This window comes from Solea senegalensis, linkage group LG15, assembly GCF_019176455.1.
Source record: "Solea senegalensis isolate Sse05_10M linkage group LG15, IFAPA_SoseM_1, whole genome shotgun sequence".
NCBI classification, from domain to species: Eukaryota; Metazoa; Chordata; class Actinopteri; order Pleuronectiformes; family Soleidae; genus Solea; species Solea senegalensis.
Window position 1 is genome coordinate 11,161,802 of NC_058035.1, and position 22,069 is coordinate 11,183,870.

The following is a 22,069-nucleotide window of genomic DNA, read 5'->3' on the forward strand; positions in this document are numbered from 1 at the left end:
GTCACAGAATAGTATGTTGTCCAAAATCATTCAAAAAAGTCATATTATAGGATGTCGTCCAGAATCGGTCAAAAAAGTAAAAAAGTCATAGTATAGTATTTCGTCCTAAATCAGTCAAAAAAGTCATTGTATAGTATTTTTGGATCTACATACTAAAGTATGACATTTTTGTCACATTTGGACGACATACTAACCTATGACTTTATTGTCACAGTTTGGACGATATACTAAAGTAAGACTTTTTTGTCACATTTTGGACGATATACTAAAGTAAGACTTTTTCGTCACATTTTGGACAACATACTAAAGTATGACTTTTTTTCAGAACCTCTCTGGGACACCCAAATCGGGGTACCTTCGCGCTCAAGAGATAAAGTCATTTGGAGATCGGCCGTATCCTTTAAATACTTGCTGTGTCACTTTGGCAGCGCTCGCCAGCTCGTGCCACATGTAACGTTTTTCTGAAAACAAACAGTTCAACTACACATGAAATATTCATCACAGTTTATGTTGACGGACTATTTGAGACGGAGAGACATTATATGATTAATTTACATTACTTACAGATGAACTAACCTCACTAGAATCATTTTAAATGTACTTATACCTTGACCTCTAAAATAAGAGGTGTTCACTTTAAAGACAAAAACTCATGTGGCTCTAGAGATGCAGTTTGCAAACCTCTGCTCCAGACTAATTATTGAGCAGCGATAATAATTCTCGGGTTCTCGATGCTGTCAATTCAATGTGTTACATCAAAGTAAACATGCCACTCATTTTAATAAATATAACTTTATTCTGAGAAGGACAAAACTATTTTACAATGTGCAACTCTCTGTCAGCTGAGATCTACTTTCAACCTCCAGTATGTTTTCACACTTGACACTTCAATTGATCAAATCACAGTCTTGTATTGCTCTATAAAAACCTCTCTAGGAAAAACCTCTAACGTGTAGATTTGTCTAATTCCAAATTGTTTCAGTAGTTTTTCGTCTAATCTCACTCATTTAAAGATCAATCTTTGTCAATACAAAGTTAAATTCACCTGGAAGCAATAAAATAAAATAAAGTGTTTCAGTGTTTTAACTACAAACCATGACTTTAACTAACTCTTCTAGGAGAATATAATAACTATGGCTGTGAGCAGATGCAGTGTTTTTTTTTATACAATATTGCATCTTCATCAGCTGTCGGCATGCATGCACATAAAAAACGTGGTGCAAAACTGTGACATACAAATAATCCTCTGAACTGATTTAAATGGCACCTTTAAATGTCTTAATACACTATTTTTGATTATTAACAATAACTTATGACTACTTTATATATAAACAATAAAGAAACTAGAGCTACCAGTACAGGTACAGTAGCTTCAGAGAGATTTTACACCCCTTAATTTTGCAGCTCTCTGCAGCAACACATTATTTAGCAGGCATTTATGCTCCAGCAGCAGGAGGCTGTGAAGAAAAAAAAAATCTCGTCTGTTGAGACAAACCGTCTAATATGTTTGAGGAGGAGAACAGCAGACGCTGTTTATCAGCTGGCTAACATCATCTGGTTTGAAAGACAGAACAACTGGTCAGGATCAGGATCAGGAGAATGAGAATTTGAGACAGTGGTGATTTATATTTATCACAAATATGAAGTATTTGTCTTAGGTGGTCACAGTGATTCTGATTCTGAAGTGTCTTGGATCTGAATTGAGCACTGTTACCTTACAGCAAGAAGGTTGCCAGTTTGGGCCTTTCTGTTAGGTTTTCCCTGTGTGAATGTGAGTTTTCTCCGGGTCCAAAAACATGCAGAGGTTAATAAGACTCTAAATCGAGTGTAAAGTGTGAATGTGAATGGTTTATGTTTGCCCTGCAATGGACTGGTGACCCGTCCACGATGTACCTCACCGTTCACCCTACAGTATGTCAGCTGGGATTGATTCCAGCTCCCTGTGACCTTCATGTGGAGGACAAAGTGGAATGAATTAACTCTCTAAACATGTGTTTTCTTTGTGTTACCACAAAACAAAATGTGCAAGAAAAAAAAAGTGAAAGGGATCTGAAGCCAGTGTGTCTGTACTTTGCAATAAAAAAAAGAGTGGGTTTTACTTCCACGTAGAGAACAGGACTAACTATTAAGAACAAATGTTATGAGCAACATTCAGCAGCAACCTCACCTCACTGTAGTTATGTAAATATAATGTAGAAAACAAATGTGAATCATTCAAACCTGTCAGAGAACAGTATTCAACTCCACTGATGGCTCGTGAGCTAAGACTTGGAAAAAAAATCTGTCATTTTCCTGCATGTGACTCTAACAAATAGGAATGGTGACAAACCCACAATCACTCTCTGCCATTCTACTCTGAATGCATCACTTCATACTGTATGTATCACACGACAATCTGCATAGATAGTCATTCGCCTCCTTGTCGTCCACTGTTGTGACCTCAGAGAGACACACCGCGTCCTGCTGGGAGAACCTCAGAGTCAGCGTGCTGGAGCGTTTGCAGACGGCTCACAGCTCCTCACTCTCCAACATGGCTTCGGGAGGTGAGCTGGAGAACAGGATGGGGTTCGTCTCGGATGTGGGGAAAGCGGATTTGATGTCAAGCCCCTGTCCAGTCAGAGCGGCATAGCGGCTGCCCGTGCGTGGAGCTTTCTTCATGGGTGCAGGGATGCTCTGATGCCACTGCGCTGAGGTTGCAGCAGACAGCTAATATTACTACTCAGAGTGATGGGCTGACAATGTGGCACATTTCTGTATAAAGCTATACAGAATATTTACCATAGATATCAAGTCTGCAGGTGCAAGACACAATTCCAGCCTCATTTTTTGCTGCCACTGTGTACCAGCCTGCATCGTCTTTTGTTGTTGGTTGGATGAGGAGACACACGTATCCTGTGGCATCCTGGGTCATGCTGAAATAAACGGATAATGAAAAATTCATTCTAATGGACATTGTCAAACCTGTGAGAGGTGCTATATGTAAGAAATGTATCATAGTAGGTCATCAGTAAAGCAATTAAGGAAACATGAATTGAAATATTGGCTTCATTGACAGCAATTGGGCAGCCAGTTTTTGGTGTTTTGGTCACTATCCACATCTATCCAGCTTTAGTTTGGAAAAATGTTGCATTCAAACAATTGTAAAATGAGTTCACACAATGATGATTAAGCCTATCAGCTCCACATATGTGCTCTCTCTATATATTCTCAGTCTAGCAGGGAAGGAGGGAAGACAGAAGTGTAACAGCTATGCTGAGACAGCAGTGAACACAGGTGAAGCATGAGTGACGTAGTGAGATACAGAAACAAAATATTGAAAGAGAACGGTCAGAGTATGGACCTAAAGTATAGTCGTCCTTTCAGAAAGACCTGCTGGATCACCTGAGGCTCACCGAAGCGCTAGACAGAAGTTACACACTGTAGCTTTAATTGAAACAACCGTTATTACCCCCTCTTACAAATATCTTGTGGGCATGCATTAAAATAAAGAAAGTGAAGAGGAAGTTTAAGACAGATGTTGGTGTGGGTAATTTTCTCTTTGGACAGGTTAGCTATCACTCTCTCTCTCTCTCTCTCTCTCTCTATCCCTCTCTCTTATAAACCAAATCGGTTCAATGTTTATAAATAACAGAAAACAGAAGGTGCAACTGTGTGTGTGTGTGTGTGTGCAAAAGCTGGGTGTAAGTGCAGCTCTGGCAAAACTTTCAGCAAGTGTCTCTACAAAGCGCATTGCAGTAAGCACTTTAAACATTAATTGTCGCTGTAGTCCATATTTTACATATAGCACCTTCAAGTTTTAATGTGTGGTATGAAAAACAGCAACTAACCTAATCCTGTCCTTAGTTTTAGGAATGGTGTCATTGTCTTTCTTCCAGAAGATGACAGGATGGGGCATACCCACCACCCGACACTCCAGCCTGACCGGAGTCCCCTCAGGAATACCCATGTTCTGCAGCTTCTCCACAAACTGGGGAGGATGCTTCGTCTCTTTCTCTAAAGTGGATATTTACTTATATTATTGGAACTTCCAAATGGAGCATGAGATATCATGTTAGTGTTTTTAACTCAACTGTACACGAGTTATTCCGTTTTGTTTTCGTCAACTAAGAGCAACTTGATTTAATGTATCCAGTCCTTACCCACAACTTTCAACTCTAGACTAAAGGAGCTCTGTCCTGCTTTGTTGCTTGCGATGCAGGTGTACGTGCCGCCGTCTCTCTGCGTCAGAGGGTCGATGACAAGGGAATGGATGCCATTCTCCCGCACCAGCAACTTGTGGTAAAGGTCTGGATAGATTGGCCTCCCGTTGACCAACCACATGAGCTCTGGATTTGGAAGTCCACTGACCTGGAATACAGAAAAGGTCAACAGAATGGTGAGGGGAAAATAATGCACTTCACTTCACAAAGTAGCACCTGGTGCAGTGTAGATCATTTTAAAGGCAGACTTTTCATTCTGGCTAAAGATGAAAGTGGATGACATCATCAAAAGGTGAGCAAAATTAAACCTCCGTAACCAAAAATAGAAATATGAATTTCTATGGATTTGAAGAGTGTTGAAAGCATGTAATCTACTCAACAAAATATATATATCTATGATTTTTAGATTATTTGAATGCAGAAACATTACACATTAAATGTTTAATTTAATGTATTTATTCATTATAACTCTGCCTCTCATGTTTCATCATTTGAAAAACTGGTGAGAAAGCATTTCCTCAGGTCTGGGTGACCTTTGACCCATTTTGACTGATACATTATGTGTTTACATTTTTTTTGTCAGCACTTTAATTTTTAAAGGTTTGCCTTGTGTCTCCTTGTCCTTTTTGCACGACACAAGAAAGTCTACTTTTGTACTTTAACTTGAGTACATTTTTATACCAGTACTTTTACTTATAAGTAAAATTTTATTTGTACTAAATTGTACTCATACTCAGTTAAATTTGATCAAAACAGTGGTACTTTTACTTGACTAGAATATTTCAGTAGTCTTTCAGCCTCTGATGAAAACTATAATACAAATACATGTTGACTGACTGATTGAATGACTGACTTACCTTACAGTCTAGTCTGCACAGTCTTCCCTCGTGAGCCATCATGTCTCCTGGAGCCTGGAGGAAGTGAGGTTGGAAAAAGCGCTCCTCTGTTTGCTCACTCTCAACTTGCTGAATGCGAGCTCGCACCCTTAAAGACACGATGTGGTGAGCAGAGCACAGCATGGGACACAAACACACACTAAAACAAAAATCCTTGTTATAGCTGTGGTGCAAGTTCATATATTTTAATACAGCTATAAAATGAAAGTACAGAGAGATTATTTTGCGGATCATACCACGTACTCAGTGTCGCTCACCTCTGAGAGTGAATAGGTGTCAGTCGATTTCGGGGCGGTCCTGTCTGGACAATCAAATGACCGGAGCAGCTAATTCGTCCCTGGTGACGGTTAAATATCAGACAGCTGATCAGATTGTGCAGTTGACAACATGAAGAGAAACGTGAGTGTGCAGTACTACTGTACCTGTGGATTAGCTGCCATGATGGTGTAGTTGCCATCATCATCACTGGTTGTAGACTCTATGTGTAGAGCACAGGTCCCGTCCCCTTCTCTGATCTTCTTGTAATGGATGTTCTTCCTCAAGATCTGCTTGCCATCCTTGAACCAGTAAACCTGAGCACAGACACGGATGTGAACGATATGAGGGATGAAAGTGACAGCATGTGCTGTGGTTTGTACAGCACACAGGTTTGACCTCTCACCTTTGGAAGAGGGATTCCCACGACTTTACATGTGAAAGTGACAGGCACGCCTTCCACGGCCTTGTAGTTCTTCAGTTTCTTATCAAATATGGGCGCGATGCATCTTCCTGAGGGGATGTCGTCGTGCTGCACCTCGTCATCCGACTCCTCCACTGGTGTTCTCTCCAAACGAAATTCTATCTCGCTCATTAGCCTCTGCTCAAAATTGGACACTTTGTACTCCTGGAAGCAGAAAACCACTACATCAAAGTAATCGCCACACTCAGTGTTACACCATCTGCTGTTTTCTGTCCCTGTATCATATCAAACCTCCATGAAATTTGATCAGAACAACAACATGCATATACCGCACACATAGAGGCTAAGCGCGTTTAACTAAGCAACACATAGTCTCACAGAGGTGTGCGATAATTAGGAGCAGAGGGGGGCGACGTGCATCTACTTGCCAGGTAGCAACAGTGGTCTTAAAGTAACTAATCTATGACTAAAATCTCTGAACGAAAAGACACAGACTGTGTCTTTTCTACGTGCAGTGGCATCTCATAGTGTCACTCCTGGTCTGTAAACACCTGCTCATCCAACTAAATATAACAAGGCTGAGGGTAAAACAGGGAACAGATGAAGACTGTAGAGATTAACTATTTAAAACAGCTTATTTTTAATTTGAATCCTTGGAAATCTAAAATGTAAATCAGCAGGACACAGTTGCAAGATTCCATGGGAAAACTATAAAATCATTTAACTTTGGAGAATATCAGCGACAATTACAATGCTTCATTTTAATTAACGTCCTACTTTTCTTTAACCCAGTTTGTTTAGATTATTCGTGCAGGTCATATATTAGTTAACAGAAGCTTGGATGCTTGATTAGAGTTATTAATTTACCACGATAAGTAAAAGAGAATATCCAAGGTCTCATAGTCTCGGACGGAAATAATAAAACTATAACCCATACAGCCTCGAGCAAAGAAGTGCTTTGGACAGAAAAATCCTTGTACCTCATCATAGTTAAAGACAGTAGCAGGAATGTTTGGTCCAAGGGGTCTGCTCGCTGTTTTCCCCTCATAATTCAGCTTCTATGAGGGGACAAGGATGGATGATGAACACCAACAGAGACACACAAACTGTACATACACACATGTGCGGATGGAATAACACACAAGCTATTGTTACTCGCATGCATATATGTTGGTTATGGTACACTGACACAGTGATGGATGACCATGAATGAGTGAATGAACGGGGAGGGACTTGAGGGCTGTTGCTCTGCTGAATTGATCCACTGCCTCTGAGTCAGCTTCAGTGATTTATGTCTCAGTGTTAAATCTCATGTTAAGGGACAGGCATCCCAAAATGAATACATGAGTCAACTTTGGAACTCAGGGGCTGCCAGGACGATTTCAGACTTGATGCGTGTTTTAATATCTACGTATAATGAGCCTAGCTAATGTTTTGGAAGGTTCTTGGTCAGACGACAACACATGTTGTGTCTGGATTAATTTCAAGTAACACAATTTAAAAATCACAAAAAGTGCAATTTATAGTTTATGCTGCATATTAACTCAGGGTCAATTGTATAATCAAATATAATATCCTAAACTTGTCTTATGCAATACATACATGGTCATATCTTTCATACTTGTGCTAGAATATAAAGTAGTTAATATTTTCAAAGTATCTCATGTCGTAATGTTCCATTAAAGGTTAGGGCTTTAATGTAGTGACTATTGAAAAGAAGCTAGACCTGAAAATGATCATGATCATTATGGATGAGTGGAGACTCTCATGGTCCAGCTCATTCCAAAGCCTGGTTGGAAGCTCTAAACTCCAAACAGAACATAAAACAATCTAAACCTAGAACACTCCAAAACCTCATGTAGGTATATTATACTACAATGTTAGAGATATTAAAATATTAAGTCCAAATACTAAACAAATAAGTTAATAACTACAAAGGAAAACAGAAAGTGCAAACATGGAGGTCTTCATACAGTCTCAGGAAATGACCAGTTGGAAATAAAAAAAAAATAAAAAGGTTTTGTATTTTTAAAGTGTACTGTGTGTATTCATCTCTCAATCAGTGCAAACGGAAGTGATCAATCACAGCTGCAGAGCTTGAGGATAACTAGTAGCCTACCTGTTGATGTGCAAACTGTGGAGTGTTGTCATTAACTCGAAGCTTTCTCTCGATGTCGTGGAGGAGAATTTCTCTGCTCCCTCGAATGTCCTCAGCTGATGGGAGTCGCACCTTGGGGGCCTTCTTTTGTAACCTGAAGAGAAAGATGACAAAACGTCATTTATATCATGTGCAAGTTTAGAATCTTGTGAGTACTGTGGTCCGTGAGGCAGGACGTACCCTGATGGAGCTCCCTTCGGCAAACCCATGGAGTTTGTGGGATGACTCAGCATCAGAGACGGCAGCACAGAGCTCAGGAAGGCCACTGGGTTTTGAATGGGGCTGGGGGTGGAGCTGCTGGAGGTGGGAGATGAAGCCTGTGGAGGCGACTGGGCTCGTATGGCAAACGTGCTGTTCAGGAACTGCGCTGACCCTGGTGTGGGTGAGGACACAAGTGAAGGAGGGCTTGTAGGAGACTGTAGCACCCTTGTGGGGAGGATCCTGGGTGGAGGTGAAAATGGTGGGAGAGTAGGGGAGCTGGCTGCAGAGGAGTTAAGCTCAGCAGCCAGCTCTTGGAGGAGGGGCACCGGGGATTCAGTTGGGGAAGGACTCCTAACCGGTGAGAAGGTTTGAGCTGCTATGAACTCTCTGGGCCGGGTGTAGTTGAAGGTGTAGGAGGTGGCTGTGAGGTTCATGAGGGAGGCGTGGGTGCTTCTCAGCAGAGGTGCAGGAGAGGTGATCTGCTCTGTGGCCGAGGTTGATTCTGTGTGGACCGTGATAAGTTTTGGTGCAGGAGGAGAGGAGAACTGAGGAGGTGGTGCAGTTTTAGCAAGAGGAGACAGGTTGAGGTGGGAGGCATGGATGGTGTTTGTCTGGGTTTTAGTGGCTGTACTGAGAGGAGGAGCTGTGTTCAGCTGTGGGGCAGGTGGACGCGAGGTCACCAGTGGGGAGGTATTTAGCTGGGGAATAAAGGGAGGGGCAGAGCTGAAAGTAGGAACAGTGTTGAGTGGAGGTGAAAAGGTGGTGCTAAAAGACGGAGCAAAGGTCAGTGAGGGAGTCTGTGAGTTTGCGGTTGAAGGGGGAGCAGCAGAAGTGTTGTGATGAGGTGAAAATGTGGTGTTGAATGTTGGAGCAGAGCTCAGTGTGGATGTATGTGGGGTGGTGGTAAAGGGAGGAGCAGCATAGGGTGTTTGCTGAGGGGGACTTGTAGTGGGAAGGTGGGGCTGGAAAGGTGGTGGATGGGTTTCACGCAACACTCTGGGTGACCAGAGCAGACCCTCATGGGAGCTCTGGGTCTCAGGACGGGTCTGGGTCTGGAATGAGGGTTGAGACGGAGGCTGGGTTTGGGTTTGGGTTTGGGTCTGAGGTTCAGTCTCTAGCTGCTGCTGCTCCATGAGGACTTGGTTGTGGAGAATCTGGAGCTGTGCAGGGTCCCTGTCAGTCAAGCAAAACATCACAACATAACAAATCAGCTACCAAAAGAATGACACTATACATGGTGAGGATGAGAGAGGCTCAGTGCAATGTTCTCATAAATTAGGCTCCAGCAGGACTGAGCCAAAGCCTGCAGGAAAAACACTGCCCTTTTATGGGCTACTAACAAAACACGGATCAAGCTAAATACATATTTCGCTTTGAATCTAAACAAGAAGTTTTAGTTGAGTTAACAACAATTTACTCCAAACTAAACAATGCAAGACAAATTCTCTCATTTCTCATCTCGTCATTAAAACCATGATGCCATGTAAAAATAAACTAACAAATAAGAAATAAGAAAATAAATACAATAAGTGAACAGCTTATCATACAGGAATTCATTTGCAGCACTATCTGAAATATTAGATGACCAAAATGTTTCACTTACAAATAGAAAATGCCATCTTTTGTTTTAGAAAGCTGGAAGGTCCACATTTTAAGTCCACATCCATGCACTTATGAAAAACAACTGATTACAGCTGCTAGTTGAGCCAGTGAAGGAGGAACCTCCCACCTCGTCAAACTCACGTACACACACTTTTTTTTTCCCTAATACTTTTACAGAGTATTCTGTCAGGGTCAGCAAAGCTCACTTGGACTTGTTTTCTTTCTTTTTTTTTACTCACAGTTTGGGTTTGGCCAGCACTGGTGGTGGTTCTTTGTTGGCTGAACCCTGAGTCATATCTTCATCACACTGAGTGGATGTGTCACTTTGTTCATCCTCCTCATCCTCGGGCAGTTTAAAGTGCACACGCAGACCGACTCTGGAGCTGGAGCGTGAGTCTTTATGATTTGTCAGGGTACCTGTCTTGAGGCAGGAGTTAGGAGGAGGATCAGGGAGGGGTACAACAACGGGGCTCCCGTTCTGATGGTTTGGAGCCCCCTTAACTTTAGGACTTGTGTCAGATGATGTTGCCACAGGTCTGGGAACTCCTTGCTCAGGTGAGGCCTCATTTGCAGATAGAGCATTGGCAACTTTTGCGTTTGAGAGCACCTGTGGGCTGCTCCATGGTCCACTGCTCCGACTGTCCTGGCAGAGGTGGAGAGGGTCTAAATTTGGGGTGCTGGTGCTGTGAGAGTTGAGGTAGGAGCTGCTGCTGATGCTGCTGCTCAGGCTGGAAGGTTCCAGACCAGATAAGCTGGTGTGAAGGTGGTCCTGTCGCAGCATGCTGGAGCTGTGGGGATCCAGACGAAGGGTGCTGGTGTTTAAAGGGTCCAGGCGTAAAGTGTTAGAGACGAGTGGGTCGAGACGAATGGTGCTAGAGCGAGGCTTGATGTTGTTGGTCACAGTAACTTCTGTTTGTGGGTTTACATCAGGAGTTGATGTGAAAGTCTCTTGGATTTGACTGGACTCAGGCCTTGTGTGGTTGTTGTTTCTGCCACTGCCTGATGGGAATCACAGAGATGGATATCCATAAAACTTCAGTCAAGTTTAATATGAATATATAATAGGTATTGCTTCAGACAGAAGTGTTACCTCTGACCCTCAGTGCTGCAGAGCTGGACACGGTTCCACAGCTGTTGCTTGCTGTACAAGTAAACATCCCAGAATCTTCGGGAAGAACCTCAGCGATGACCAAAGTGCATATTTCCTCTGGAGGTATAAGGATTCAAAAACATCATACTCACATAGTCAAGCTGACTGTGTATGACTGTCTTTAAAGTAGGGATCATCTTAATGCAGTGAGGGAAGACACATGACTTGTTTTTCTGAGTATAACTGGTGCTGAGAGTCTATCTGCAGCTATGGCAGATTGAACTCATCTGCCATGGTGGTTTGACACAGGATGAGAAACTGCCTTATATGGTTCACAGGCATGGAAAAGCAGCACTGGCTTGTGTACAGATGGAGAACAGAAGTCTTGGCTAATGATTCTAAACACTTCAGCGCAGCAATGTGTACACGGTGCATCATTGTATACAGACAGGCAGCTGCTTTGGTTCAAGGATTTTTTTTTATGGTTTATGGACTGATAAGAATTTCATGAAATGTGTACCTGATTCAGCTGGAGATCTCGGTTCTGAAATGGAAAGAAGCAGGAAAACAATTAAGAGACTGATAAAGTGCAAGAGCTGGAGTTAGGGTAGATATTTTATTTGTCCAACAACAATCACCGAACATTTCCACACACTTTTAGAAGCATAATTATATATTTATTTCCACAAATATAAAAAAAATGTTCTTCCAATTACTTACACCACATACAATATACACTGCAGGGATCCTTAATCTTAAAATATTTTAATGCAATAGCAATATTTGTCATCCTTTTGGGCTCATTAGCATTACATCTCCTTTTTTTTAATATAAGGGATTTTATGGGGAAATAATGTTTAATTGATGTCAAGGGTTTTCATTAGAGAATAATCAAACAGTGCAAACACTCAAATGAGTTGAGCTGAATTCAAATGAACAGCAATTCAGTCTTTATACATTACACAGCGCACTTCATGAAACAGTGTGCCAAATAAAGCAACTCTTTGTCATGTCTCGACAACACGACATCAGCAGAAGAGCTTACTTTTCTGCAGGATCCTGAATTCAGGACAGTCCTCAATGGTTTTCCCCTCTCTGTACCAGTCCACTCGAGGTGATGGTGCGCCTTTTACGCGGCACTCTAGCACCACCAGCTGGCCCTCTGACACAAAGAGGTCGTGCAGGTTCTGGTGGGAAAAAATACAAGCTCTGTGTGACAACAGTAAACACGCACACAGTGACATAGTCAGCAGCAGTGGACATGCAACCATCCTACCTTTGTGAACAAAGGGGCTGCCATTATAGGTTCCTCCTTTAATCCTTGTAGGTAATTGTGGTTGGAGGATCGACTCTGAAGAAAAAAGCCCACAGTTACAAACCACTTTATTAGGTACACCTGTTCACCTATGTTAACACAACTATCTAATCAGCCAATCACCTGGCAGCAAATTCATGTATCTAGGCATGTTCAAGATGACCTGCTGAAGTTCAAACTGAGCATCAGAAATAAGAAGAAAGGTGATTTTAATTACTGAGCTGCTATTTTCTATATTAAAGTGTGACATATTGTTGGTGACCTGAATATTTAAACAAACAAACAAACAAACAAAAAAAACTGCTGATCTACTGGGATTTTTCATACACAATCTTCCGTAGGGTTTCCAAAAAAAGAGAGTACAAAGAGTTACCTGAGAGAAAATGCATTGAAGAATGACCAGATTTGTTAGAGATGATCAAAAGTCATTAAAATAACTACTTATTACAATCAAAGTATATAGAAGACCATCTCGGAGCACATCTTTGAAGCAGATGCGGTACAGCAGGAAATAAGATCACACCAGACACTATATTTTGTACATACCTATATACACATACCTCCCCCAAAGAAGTGATTATATTATATTGTATTTGTAATTCTTCAAATAATACAGTAGTGGAAGTAAGTGTTCCAGCTGTCCTACCTCAGGTTCTTGTGTTCGTGTCGGAGTTGCATGGACAGACAGCACAGATGAAACCACAGGGTTAAAGGGCAGAGGTGAGGCTGTGGCTGTATCTGTGTGCAGGGATGTGGATGTGACTGGAGCAGATGCTGATGCTTCCACAGCTTCTGAAATTTCTGTATCGTCTTGGGGCAAAGAATGAAATAGTGTTGCGTCCTCCTGAGCAGGCTGTGCTGCGGATGGCACCAGTGATGGTTTGGAGAGCTCTGGGACAGAGAGCACAGAGGTTGTTGTCTGGACCAGTAGAAGGGGTTGATGAGTTGAAGGTGAGGAGAGCTCCTCTGTCGGTTCCTCTGTGGCTCCTGCAGTTTGGGTTGACAGAATCTCTTCCTCCTCTTCTGAGCAGCTATGGTTTGAAAATGGAGATAAAGTTGGAGCTGAATTTTGGCTTTTCCCCTGCAGCCTTTGTAAATCACAAAAAGGGGGAAAGGAAAAGTCTGACTTATGCAGATTTATTGAAGTGAGATAAGAAGACTATAAGGGTTAAAACTTACTGGGCTACATGTTCTGAGTGCTGCTCTCCCTCGGAGTCTGAAGAGGAAGCACCTGAAGGTCAAGAGAACAATAACTGGTCATTTCTACTGATGTTTTACAAGAGCCTGTAAAAACAGCTACAGGACAAAAAACTACCACCTTCGACGTAGATCTCAGCTGACGTGGAGTCAGTGCCATAAAAATTTGATGCAAAGCAAGAGTAGCGTCCAGTGTCCTCCTCAAAAGCGTCAGTGATGATCAGAGAGTGCAGCTCTCCGTTGGTGATGATCTGAATGTCAGGGCTGTTCTCCAACTCTTTGCCCTCACAAAACCACCTGTAATTAAAGATATACAAGAAATAAAACTGCTCAGTGCAACTCAGCATCATTAGCTTCTTGTAGTGCTACAGTCTTCTATTTTCTTAATATTGAAAACACCTTTGTTTGTTTTAGTGTCTTGTAGAAATTTTAAACACTTGTGATGGTAAAGATCATTTGTCTTAACAGCAGTGTAGATTAAATCTAAACATACAAGTGCATGATGTAAAATATTTAAAATTGTCACTGCAAATGTCTTATATTTGTGGGGGTGAGAAAAAATTATTTTAGTTGTTCCTTTAGTGAACAATTTATTGAAAGCATTTCACAGAAAAGGCCTGAACAATGATAAATAATTCATTTATATGTGTCAGAAAACTCTGGTTACATTTTGGTTTTCAAATAGAGATTGAAATCAAGCAAAAATCAATAATAATTATTCCATTTCTTTTTACTATGTACATTCCTTTGGTTGTGGAACATGAATAAATAAAAATATCATGTAATAACAAAAGAATCACTGAGCACATGGATAGTTGGAGTGTAGATTAATTCTAAAGAAATCATTAGACTAAACATTATTATTTTCATTTTAACCATATGTACAGTTGTTTTATGAATATGATGAATTATGTTTTATAAATAATATTTTTCTTTGTGCAGATTTGGGCTCTGGAATAAATTCTCCAACTCTGTGAGAGATGAGCAACATTCTCCCACACATTTCCTCATTTAACTGAGATTCATTTGGTAAAACAATTGATTCACATCTATTTCATGCTCATTTGAACATGTAAATTCCTCTTATGGATGTGGTCTCCTTTAATTTGCCACACGTCTCCAACTTGCACTGTCCTAACCCTATGTAATTTAACTTTTATTTCATTGGGATATTTAAAGAATACCTTTTCATTGTTTTCTTTTCCTCCTGTTAACCTTTTGACACCGTTCCTTTGAGGCTTGGAACAGTATGGTGTCTCTGCCATTTCTCTAATAGCGTTTTTGGCTTAGTACCATTTAGTGGAGTTAAGCAGGCCAGGAGGAAAACGTTTTGATGAGCACAGCCCTATCTGTTTCCCTGTAAGACAAGAAGCATCACCCACATGCCACAGCAGTGTGAAAGCTGCCTTAATCCACTGTTGATGTTATGAAGATACAAGTGCAGAATGCTTGATGTACTCAATCACCGAGAGTAATATGATGAAGTCCATCACGTGTAGATGAACATAATCATTCAACATAATCATTTTTTTCATATTTATTAGAGGATGGGGATGACATGACAGCTGAACTCGCACTAGGTTATATCAGGTCAGCATCAGACACCTTTGTAGATACAGTCAACATTGCAATCTATAATTTTATCGTGTTAAATAATAAAAAAACTTGGTAACACTCTAGATTAGGGAACACATATTCACTATTAACTAGGTGCTCACTAACATGCATAAATAGCACACTAGCCCTTTATTAGTAATTATTAAACACATATTACCCCTTATTCAAAATAATCTTATTCTACCTATTATTCTAATCTATTAAGATTTTTCCTGATGAAGGTGTTAATACGTGCTTAATAATTACTAATAAAGGTCTGGTATGCTACGTATATGCATGTTAGTAAGCACCTAGTTAATGGTGAATATGTGTTCCCTAATCTAAAGTGTTACCAAAATCTTCTACACTATGATAAATGGCAAGCCCTATGTGCTGTTTTCCAAGCAGCCTAACCCTGGTATGTGGCTATGTTTAGTGCTACTTAGTAACCTCGAGTATTCTGGAGTTGCAGCTGGCAACAGTCTATTTTTTCATTGTAAATCTATAAAAGTAAACCTCTAACTTTCTCCCTGTCCTGACCAGCAACACACACACACACAAACACACACACACAGCAGCCAGTGTGTCAAAGTACACCTATTTTGAGCAGTCGAGGCTTTGGTGCTTTATTAAATCCAGCCAATAAACAAACAGGAATGAGGTGATGTGTTACCCTCAAACAGGACGTCACTATGATACAATCATAAATCATATCCACTGCTTTCATCAAGGGCATAGGTCACCCAGAACAGAAACATTATCTTTTTAAGTAATGATTGATGGATGATGATGTTAATGATGTTTTAATATGGAGGCAATATTATGGTAATACCATCTTATTTCCAGCTTGGTAATAATGTCCCACATACTTTTATCACAAAGCCATTACTTGGTGATTACTGTAGAATTAGATGGTAATATTAAAATATTATCTCCCTATTACAACAGTTTATTAACTGTATTGTGCACTATTAAATATTGTTACTGCACTGTAATGTTTAATTAAAAAAAAAGTCCTTTCACAAAGTTAACAGAAATATGAAGCCACACTGCAGCTCTGTTCCTGATATTTGGATGCAACAGAGACGAGGCCGCTGGAATATCCTGCATGAGTCGGGCTTTCTCCTCATGAGTAAAGGTCTAAATTGAAATCATGAGTAGCAGAGGAGGTGGCTGCTCTCTGCTCACTGCACCTGTCAGGGCTATTTTCCCTCTGTGGATCAGAACCAGAGAGGAGATTCCCTCTGGAGCCTGGGAGCTCTGTCTGGCTGACCCACTCGTGTACGCACCACACTAAACATAGATTATAGACTACACACAGTAGCACACCAGAGACAGCACAAAAGTGTGAAATGATGGGAAATTTGAACCTGACAATTCCTTCATCAGGCTCCACTCCAACAAGTACAAATATCACACTGACATCAGTGACAAATGATCCATGTTAAAAGATTCTGCACAATAAGAACTAAGCTGAAACACCAGTTTGTATGAAGCAGAAACCATGTCAGAAGAACGCAAATCCTCAGAATTATTAAGTATGTTAGTAAAAAAATACATATATAAAATGATACATGAAGCAATATCCAAATAAATCATCCTACCAAACTCATCATGCTTCTTTCAAGAGCTCGGTCTGTTCCATTATCAGATGAGGCTACAGCTCGCTATGACAGTCCAGGCTAAAAATGGCCCAACAGCTACATTCTCCCTGAGCAAGAATATGCTGGTGGCTCACCAATGTTCAACTGCACAAACAAGACCATGCCCCCTATAGTCTGACACCCCAGCTTCACTCACCCAAAGAGGAAAACTGCATGTTTTAACTGTTAAACAGCTCAACAAGAGAGTGGATCATTCAGTACTGTGACATGTTTATCATGTAGACTTTACCTATATAATAATAATAAGTTAGAACGCCTACAGTACATTTCTTAAGAAGATTGGAGGACCTGATGTAATTGTTGTTTCAGACACACACACATGTTTGTGCTGCTATCCTTTCAATGACACTGCATTGACTTCCATTCATTTGGACAGCCTGAACAAAGAGTTATCCTTAATCTTAACCATAAACAAACAATACCTAATGTTTACATTAACCTAACCACATTTAAAATCTTAGCCCTAAACTTGCTCAGAAATTGTGTTTTGCCTCAGGTTTTGATCCCCATGAAAGCTAATGGTCCTGACAAAGTCAGAGTTTATGCGAGAAAATGTCCTACGGAGGTAACAAATACAAGTACATACACACATGCACGCACACACACACACACACACTCGCTCCTTTCAGAATCAGCTGTTGGATGTCATCATGTCTGTCTGTATCTCCCAAGCAAAAGACAGCATCATTTATCTTTAACTCACACATCTTAAATCACACTGTAGTTATAGAGTTTATAATGTGTGACAGTGGCTGTTTTAAAGTGTTACTTGCACTTTTTATGTTTTATCTTAATCTGCCTTCTCTAACACTTTTTTAAAGCACTGTGACTCAAATCCTGTTGGGTTTAACATTCTGTATAAATGAACATGACTTGACTTGACTGTTATCTGGCATCTATATAATACAGCTAATAATCATGTAGATCACAAATAATCACATGTATACAATATTACTATATAAGGATATTTTTTGCGAACATTTTAAAGTAAAATAAATAATATTAAAAATATATATCTATATATATTATTAATGAGGCCCTGAAATGTCTGGAGGGATACAGGACAATGATGATACTCCAGACAATGTAAATGAACAATGATCAACTAACTGTGAGTGCTTTTAATCATAAAAAAAGTAAAATCTCTGTATTCAAAATTTCACACACAAAGTGAGAATTATTTGCGAAATACACTTTAAGCATCAAAGTTCTCAAAAAAAGAAGAAGAAAACAGAAATTCTCAAGTAAACTGCGTCAGATCTATGATTAAATACAGCTCCATAGTATATAAATAATGTTCACATTTTTCTCTGAATAACTCTTGCTGTGGTGACATTTGTCTGTCACTTCTCTGTGAAATCTCCAGGAGGACGTTGGCAGCTGACAAGCTCACAGAAAACTGGGTTTTCAGCTTTAGGAAAGTCTAACTATGTCCACTTCAAACTTTACAAAAGCCGCACAGCATAGAAACAGTCAGATTTCTCTTACCGGACTTCAGGTGTAGGGAGTCCCCTCACGATGCAGTCGAGCTGAACCTTGCTTCCCTCTGAAACCTCCCTGCTTTTCAGTTTCTGGATGAAATGAGGAGGCTCACACGCAGACTCTGTCAGGTAGGGAGTGTCTGTCAAGGCACAGCTTTCAGTCTCCTCCTGCACCTCCCGAGAAACACGGTTGTACTTCTGCTCCTCTGTAATCCTACCGTCCTGAAGCTCCACATGCCCAGTCCCAGAGTCCAGTTGGACCTCTGGTTGGTGGCTAGCAGAAACGCTGTGTCTTTCCTCTTCCTCCACTTCCATGGGAAGGACAGAACGCTCTCTGTTGTCAGAGCTGAGGGGAAGAGCCATCCCGTCCATCTGAGTTTTGTTCTGGACTCTACTCCTGTGAGCTTTGCATGATCTGGGTCGAACACGTTTCGAGCTGTTGGCCTTGAATAGAGATGAGAGCTCCTCAATGAAGTCTGCTGCCTTGTTGAGAAACTCCTTCTTGGACTGGGTCTCCAGACCGAACGGGGGGTTCCTGTCTGACCTGTTAAAGTCATTGAATCCTTCACTGGAGTCTGTGCTGTTGCTGATCATGTTGTCCTGTCGTGTGGTGTCTTTAAGCATCTTTCTGTCTGGTATGACTGCTGTGTGTGTTGCCTGCTTTTCTTTGAGCTCTGGGCTTGGCTTTGTGAAGGCAGCCACAGTGGAGGGGGCAGAAAAGGGAGCAGGAGAGGGGTTCATGAAGGGAAGAGAAGATGTTGGAGTGGAAGAAACTGAGACTGACGAGATGTTGGATGGGGTCAATGGTGTAACAGAGGCCTTGACCTCTGCCCTCCCCTCATGCTGCTCATGTCCGATGGCCTGGCGAGCCAGGTTCACACTCTCATCCAGCTCCTCCTGGCTGAGGAACGCCGAGAGGTCTGGCAGTTGGGGGTCATTATGGCCCACAGAGTCCTCAGACCTGCTTTTGAGCGAGCCATAGATGTGAAGTCGTGTGGACGAAGCGTCAGAGCGGCTCATCTCGCTGTGGCGCTGCTGAGCTCTGGCCTCTGCCAGGTAGCTCTCTCTCAGGAGTTGGGACAGCGACGGTGGCTGGTCAGTGTTCTCTTGCATGCTGTGGAAATGGGCATAAGGCATTTCATTACTTTTTTTAAATCGTCCAACAAATGTCATAATTTTTCAAAATGATTCTTTAACTCAGTGGATTTTTTGTCAAAGCTGCTGTCACATCAAATGGTAAACATTTACCATCGTGGCACTGTAAATATCCCTCACCTCATAATCGCCTGACAGATGTGTTGAAGAACCCATGTAGCTTTCAGTTAGCATCAAACCTCAAAAGATGTTTGAATTGAGGTTTAGGTTTAGGTTTGTCCACTGTGGGCTCCTGTGAAAACATGCAGCCTCTGTAGAGCTGAACTGGCTCCAGATATAAATATAAAAACTAATTCTGGTAAAACTTGTTTTACACACCAACATTCCCTTGTCAAAGGGCAAATACTCTGATGTGTCTTGTTAATACTGTAGTGAAAATGAAACCCTGACTGTTTGGACAACATTTATACAAAAGCATATTTCACAAGTTGGCAGCAATGTTGAAATGATTAACTGACAGATTTTGATTAGTCAATTTCATTTTTGTCATTGTTGTTTTTCCAAGTGCAAAAAAATACACATTCTACTTTTCCAAATGTGTCACCATTTTCTTCATCTTCTATCATAGGAAACTAAACAACTGTCCTCTGATCCACCTGATTCAGGCCATTCATCCATTCATTCTACTGCCACTTTATCCTCCACATGAGGGTCACTGGGCCGCTGGAGCCAATCCCAGCTGATATGGAGTGAAAGACAGGGACACAATGTCTCCACTGTGTCCCTGCCTTTCAACCACTGAACAACCACTCACTGTCATATTCACACCTACGGTCTGTTAAATTCTTCTTTGTTTTATGTCAAAACAAACACTTTTATTTTGAAATTCTGTGAAATATTGTCACCGATGGCGTTATTGCAATATCGCACGGAAAAGTTGTGTTCTTCCCACACAGTTTAAAAAAAAAGTTCCTTACCAGACTGGACACTCAGTGACCCTCTGGTCATATCATTTTGAGACCCATGATTTAAGACTAAGGTGTCCAGAGAGGCTCTCGAGTGAACCGGGTCACAAACACAGCTCGTTTTGCTGTAAGGCAACACTACTAGTCACTACCCCACCATGTGGCCTGATTCAGAGCCTCAAGCAAGACATTCAAAATATCTTGAGGTTTGGAAAATTGTCAGCGAACATCTTTCACAAGCCTATGTTTTTATGTGTACATTATCTTTATATTACATGGTCCTGTTACCATAAGGTAGCAGATGAATGTGTTTAAAGTGGGGGATAAAAGGCATTTGAAGAAAAGAAAACCCTCTATTTTAACCTACTTTTAGCCTCCCTTAAGCCAAGAAAGTATCCGGTTCATGTTCTGACACCAGATCTGATGAGATGAGGCAGGCTTTTCTGTCCCGTCCACCTCAGACCAACTCTTACATGACGTTCAGCCATTTGCACAACTTTTTGAAACTGTGCGTGAGCAAGTTATTGAATCCAGACATGAGATAGGGTACACACATGTTACTGACACTCAGATCTGGGCAATTAAGAGAGACAGCAATGCCCTTCCAACAAACCTGAAGCTGCAGCTGTTGTGTGCATTAATCCTTTGCAAACAGCCTCCGAGCTCACCAAGTCATATCTAATAATAGCGAGGGGTCAGTTTACATGAAGAAAATCAACAAAAAAGCAGTCCCCTCATCCTGTGTGCCCTTATTATGATTTTGAACGTTCACAACAGTCATTAATCAAATTATGTATAAACAGAGCTATAATTAAGTGAGCAACTGCTGGGATGACATGCAGATGAACTCGGCTCCATGCATGCACACAAGTTATCATAATTCAATTAAATTGGAACATGACAATCAAACAGAAATAGACTTAAGCTTGCCTGAGATTTCCAGAGGCTATACACGGGATATGATAGGCTCACGCTGAGAGATAGCAAACACTGTGAATAACAATTAATTTAGGGGGTTGGTGTGTTTTACCTTCAGAATAAACGCAGCTGGCCCTCAGTGAAGGACTGGTAAATCCTCAGACTGCACCTGTGCTTAAAGAGGGAGATTCCTTTCTTCCAGTTGCTGCCACCTGGGGAAATCTTGGACGCCAGCAGCTGCCCAGCCTTCCTGGTTAGAGTTAACCTTGGACTTTACAGGAAAATATGGAGCCGAGTAGCTAGGGTAACCCGTCACCAGTAAAAGTAGCAACATTTGTCAGTGCAGTAGTTGCAGGTTATTTTGGGGACGCCTGGCCCATGTGTCTGCGTGTCAGCCCTGTTCATTGGCCAGAGGGCACGTGTTGTAAAGGGCTTCCTCCTCCAGTGGTCAGTGAGAAATCTCCGTCCTACAGAATTCGATCCTTCTTGATGAGTCTCTCGCAGACTCGTGTTAAAACAACAGATTATTAGCAGTAATCAATTCCAACACTTATGTTGAGGGAGTTATTGTGAAAAAAAGCATGTCAATTACTTTTTTGACGCAAGGATTTAGTTCCTCCTCACAACATTCTGAAACATGTGAGGAAACTGGGGTTTAATTCGGGTGAAGGATATTCCTGCAGTGTGTTTAACAGGAAGTGGCAGAACCAAGTTCATTAAGCAAATAGCTTTCTTCCACCAGATTCTATGAAAAGTGAAAAATAAAATTCTGTGTCAAGAATCAAATTACTTTTCTTTTCTCTTTTTTTTTAAGATGACACAGTGACACAAAAAGCAAATCTTGGCAACAGGTTACACTAAAAACAGCACAGACCACGTTTAAGATACTTCCTATGAGATACACTGAGTGTTATGTAATGACAACTAGTGTTTTTTTTTGGATTTTTGTTCTGTTGCTTTATTGAATCATTTTTTTTTAACAGATCCAGGTCAGTTTAGCTCCAACATTGTCT

General features: G+C 41.1%; 1 protein-coding gene across 7 annotated transcripts; it reads right to left on the reverse strand.

Moving 5' to 3' along the window:
• Positions 1-776: 776 nt before the first annotated feature.
• Positions 777-21,362, reverse strand: mypn (myopalladin). 7 transcript variants are annotated; one of them, XM_044045253.1, is made up of 21 exons: positions 21,169-21,362; positions 18,086-19,192; positions 13,459-13,634; positions 13,320-13,371; positions 12,787-13,171; positions 12,102-12,176; positions 11,871-12,012; positions 11,346-11,369; positions 10,826-10,942; positions 9,975-10,734; positions 8,113-9,306; positions 7,894-8,026; positions 6,755-6,832; positions 5,757-5,978; positions 5,518-5,667; positions 5,353-5,432; positions 5,057-5,183; positions 4,140-4,347; positions 3,828-3,993; positions 2,779-2,912; positions 777-2,687 (listed from the first exon to the last, which is right to left on the reverse strand). In XM_044045253.1, the coding sequence occupies exons 2-21, from the start codon at positions 19,189-19,191 to the stop codon at positions 2,509-2,511; spliced, it is 5,508 nt and encodes a 1,835-aa protein (XP_043901188.1). In that variant the 5' UTR covers position 19,192; positions 21,169-21,362; the 3' UTR covers positions 777-2,508. The 7 variants fall into 7 exon arrangements, 6 of the variants coding, with proteins under 6 accessions (XP_043901188.1, XP_043901186.1, XP_043901187.1 ...); XM_044045251.1 differs by having other exon boundaries at positions 12,787-13,228; XM_044045252.1 differs by having other exon boundaries at positions 13,456-13,634.
• Positions 21,363-22,069: the final 707 nt, after the last annotated feature.

Excerpts from the sequence above, each read along its gene's own strand:
- mypn (XM_044045250.1), bottom strand. The coding sequence starts at position 19,191 with ATGCAAGAGAACACTGACCAGCCACCGTCGCTGTCCCAACTCCTGAGA. Across the intron at positions 9,307-9,974 it reads GTGCTGGCCAAACCCAAACT|GGACCCTGCACAGCTCCAGA; the intron begins GTGAGTAAAAAA and ends CTTGACTGACAG. Across the intron at positions 6,833-7,893 it reads CACAGTTTGCACATCAACAG|AAGCTGAATTATGAGGGGAA; the intron begins GTAGGCTACTAG and ends GTCCCCTCATAG.